General features: G+C 40.7%; 1 protein-coding gene across 4 annotated transcripts in view; it reads right to left on the bottom strand.

The window, feature by feature from the left end:
- KLF8 (Kruppel like factor 8) overlaps positions 1-3,904 on the bottom strand; it is a 183,475-nt gene extending 179,571 nt beyond the window's left edge. For 2 of the 4 annotated variants that reach the window (XM_012813853.1, XM_023509036.1), the window contains exon 1: positions 3,619-3,728. In XM_012813853.1, the coding sequence (XP_012669307.1) occupies positions 3,619-3,625 (7 nt within the window). In that variant the 5' untranslated portion in view covers positions 3,626-3,728. Of the gene's footprint in view, positions 1-3,618 lie in introns of all 4 variants that reach the window. The other 2 variants (XM_003803509.1, XM_023509037.1) reach the window with 2 other exon arrangements.
- Between the last annotated feature and the right edge of the window lie 315 nt (positions 3,905-4,219).

Here is a 4,219-nt window from a genome sequence, read left to right as displayed (position 1 = left end):
TTCTCATTCTGAAGGTTGTCTGTTTGCTTCGGTTGTTGTTTCCTTAACTGTACAGAAGATTTTCAGTTTAATTAAGTCTCATTTGTTTATTTTTGTTGTTGTTGCAATTGCCTGGAAGTCTTCTTAGACAACCTGTTTGATATAATAAAAAAATATATAAAAGATATAATTATATAGATAGATATATAATTATATATCTTTTCATTCAGCAATTTAAGTAGGTAGTAAATACAACTGACAGAGCAAGGATATATGTATATATAATAATGATAAAGCTCTTTCCAGAATAAGAATGAATGTCCCTGCCCTAACCTGACAGCTAATTTATAAAGAACAAGGAGAACTGGATTAAGCTTTATAACTTGATAGCTGAGCCAATAAGAACTCAATTTCAGAAATACATATACTAAAATGATAAGGGTAGTGGTGGTGGTGGTGATGACCTTATTTAGGTTTTTTCATTTTTTTCCAATCCTGGAAACCTAAACAAGAGGGATATATAGCTCCATAAAGCTCTGAAAGAAGAGCCATTAACTGACTTGGTCTTGAGGGTGGATTAAATAGATACACTTCTCACTTTTATTTTTGAGGTTATATTTCTACTCTTCCCCTGTTTTCTGCTTGTTTGCCCTCCAAGATTACCTAAAGACAAGGTTTCCGGCCCATTCTCTGTGTTCTCAACAGTCACCAAAGATTAACAACTTTCTGCTTCTTCAGGATGAGGTCATTTATGAGTCACTGTTTTTTCTTTTATTGTTTGAGATTCAAAGAATTAAGTTACACTGATTGCATTTGTTAGATAAAGTCCCTTTTATAATTGTGTCCTGCCTCCAAGAGGTGTGCCATACACCAGAAGTTCCATACCCCTGTCTCCTCCCCTATCCCCAATTTCTCATTCCTCTATGCTTCCTTTTATTAGCTCATTTACTGTCTTCATACTAGAATAGAGTACTCTGGATTATTGTTTCTCCATTCTTGTGATGTTTTATTAAGAAGAATGTGTTCCACCTCCATCCAGGTTAATATAAAAGATGTAACGTCTCCAACATTTTTAGTGACTGAATAGCATTCCATGGTATGCATATACCACAACTTGTTAATCCATTTCAGGGTTGGTGGGCATTTAGGCTGTCTCCATTTTGGCAATTGTAAATTGAGCTGCAATAAAGTCTAGTGCAAATGTCCTTAAGATAAAAGGAGTTTTTTTCTTATGGGTAGATGCTTAGTAATGGGATTTCAGGATCAAATGGGTGATCTAAGAAGACTTCCAGGCAATTGCAACAACTACAAAAATAAACAAATGAGACTTAATTAAACTGAAAATCTTCTGTACAGCTAAGGAAACTATAATGCAAACAGATAACCTGCAGAATGGAAACAGATATTTGCATATTATGAATGAGACTAAAGCTTGATAACTAGAATCTACAGTGAGCTCAAATTAATCAACAGCAAAAAAAAAAAAAAAAAGACCAAACAATCCCATACATCACTGGGCAAGAGACATGAATAGAACCTTCTCTAAAGAAGACAGACAATGGCTAACAAACATATGAAATATTGCTCATCGTCCCTAATCATCAGAGAAATGCAAATCAAAACTACCTTGAGATATTACCTACTCCCAAGTGAGAATGGCCCACATCACAATGTTTCAAAGCTGTAGATATTGGTGTGGATGTGGAGAGAAGGGAACACTTTTACATTGCTAGTGGGACTGCAAAGTAATGCAATCTTTTTGGAAGGAACTATGGAGAATCCTCAGAAAGTCACTGGTTTTTGTTGTCCAAAAGTCCTGTTGGTTATATCATCCTGATTAAGTTGCCCAAAGAATGAAAGGAAAGGCAAGTTAGTGGTGGCCCTTTCTTTTAGAGGTGATAAAGTCCATTAGGAACAATGTTAAACCAAAGGCAGATAAAAACCTGGGTTCTAGCCTTAGCCTTTGGGCAAGCTAATTCAGTCTTTCCAGTTGTCCCCTTACTGGAGCTGAAGGATGTTTGAAAGACAGTAAGGCAGTATTTTTTTCTTTTGTGACAGAATCTCACTTTGTTGCCCTCAGTAGAGTGTCATGGCATTACAGCTCATATCTAATTCAGTCTTCCCAGTTGTCCCCTTACTGGATCTGAAAGATGTTTGAAAGATAGTAAGGCAGTATTTTTTTTCTTTTTCTTTTTCTTTTTTTTTATTGAGACAGGGTCTCACTTTGTTGCCCTCAGTAGAGTGTCATCGCATTACAGCTCATAGCAACCTCAAACTCTTTGGCTTAAGCGATTCTCTTGTCTCAGCCTCCCAAGTAGCTGGGACTACAAGTGCCCCCCACAATGCCTGGCTAATTTTTAGTGATGGGGTCTCGCTCTTGCTCAGGCTGGTCTTGAACTCTTGAGCTCAAAAATACACCCGCCTTGGCCTCCCAGGTGCTGAATTACAAGTGTGAGCCCTAGTGCCAGGCCCTGTAAGGCAGTATGTTTATCAGCAATGCTCCAGAGAAAAAGTCCCTAGCTGAGTAGGAAAAGGAAAGAAAACTGAGATACAAGTGGCAGCCTCTGTCACATACACTATGGTTTTTAATCTACTCTCAAATCTTTTAAGATAGAATTATTAATATGCATGCTATAGGGAGGAAAATCAAAGCCCAGTGTCATGTAACTAGTAAGTGGTGTTAATAAGGTTTCAAAGCAAGCCTTTCTATTACCTCCAAACCATCATGGTCTCTATCAGTTTAAAATCCAAATTAAAGATCATTCTTTTTGCCCAGTTATTATCACACTGGGCAACAGACATATGCTTAATTACTGCTTTTCTTCACAATGAAGACAATACCAAAGAAATAAGACATTATCCCTGCAGCCATCCATTTGGAGATAGATGATTTATGCTTCCCCAGTACATAGGGTTACAAAAAAAAAAAAAGGCCACTGAAAGCTCTGCCACGTGCCTGAGCAAATGAATTCACTCCAACAGTTGCAACATTTTGGTTCAGTCATCTACCTACACACAGAAGAACCAACCACCTTGGCTACTTCTTAAAGGGCCAGGGCAGGACCTAGGCTCAAGGATCCCCTCCAACCAAGCTCAGCCATTCCTTTAAAGAGCAGGCAGGCCCAAAGCAGCCCCTCCCTGGCGGCTGCTTTCAGAGCCTCTAGGACATTAATCCCCTGCTCCTCTTCCTTTTTAAAGAAGCATCTCTAAATACCCGCTACTGCTTTAGGGGGTTATCTGTGAGCTTTGGCCTTCTGAATCCTGTTCTCTCTATCCGTGACTTTGGCTGTGGGGTTAAGTGAAAGACAAACCTTGCCGCTTGAGGATTCCAAGCGCCAAGCCAGGGCAGACTAAGCTAAACAAATCAATCCATTTTTGCCTCTTTCACTTCTGCCACAAAGATTCCTCAAAGTACCCCCTCCCCTTCTTAGCCTCTCTTTGCCCAACCCTTTTAGGAAAGTCATTTTACTTTGAGTTTCTCTTGATTCCACATAGCGTTCTTATCCTCCCACCCCCCCCAACCACTGTTAAAATCCAGAGAAGTGTGGTGCATAGCAGGGAACAGGAAGGTCAGGGAGAGAGAGAGAATCTAAATAGAAGAGACAGGAGTGGGTGAGTTCTAATCCCGGAGTCACTTACCGCCCATGTCACTAGCTGAGGACTCCTGAAGTGTCTAGAGCTCATGCTGTCCTCCAGGAGGCTCATACTCCTTAGTTGATCAAAAGACAGCTGTTGCCCTCACAGCGTCCCTGTGTGGCAGCACGCCAGGCAACACTCTCTCTCCTTTCCTTCTTGTCCCCCACCACCTTTTCTCCTGGCTAGAAAATGGAAAGGAGGATGGGGGATGGGAGGTTCAGACACAGCTGGGCCACCCTCAGTACAAGGGAAACAAAAGCTCTCAAGCATCCAACCCAAAAATCAGGGGCTGGTAAAGAATACTCCTAAAAAGAAACCTCCCCTTCCCTGCAGCCTTTCCTCAGCTAAAAATAAAGTGGGTTCGCTGGGCTGAAGTGGCCAAGACTTAAGATCCTCCGTTTTCCTTTTACTTCCACCAATTTAGTTTCCAGCCAAGCCCACTCTCCATCCATCCTTTGAAACTCCACACACCCTTCAAAAGGAGAGGACCTTGGAGAGGTTAAGAATACCAACCCAAATCCCAAAGCACCACTTGAACACAAAGTTGAAGCGGAGAAGGAATCCTTCAAGACAGGAACCCACCAGAATATATAACAAGAGGATC

The sequence above is a fragment of the Otolemur garnettii genome, unplaced genomic scaffold (genome assembly GCF_000181295.1).
Source record: "Otolemur garnettii isolate 467f Iridium unplaced genomic scaffold, OtoGar3 scaffold00318, whole genome shotgun sequence".
NCBI lineage: Eukaryota > Metazoa > Chordata > Mammalia > Primates > Galagidae > Otolemur > Otolemur garnettii.
Note: the sequence above shows the minus strand (reverse complement) of the source record. Positions and strands in the feature narration are given on the sequence as shown.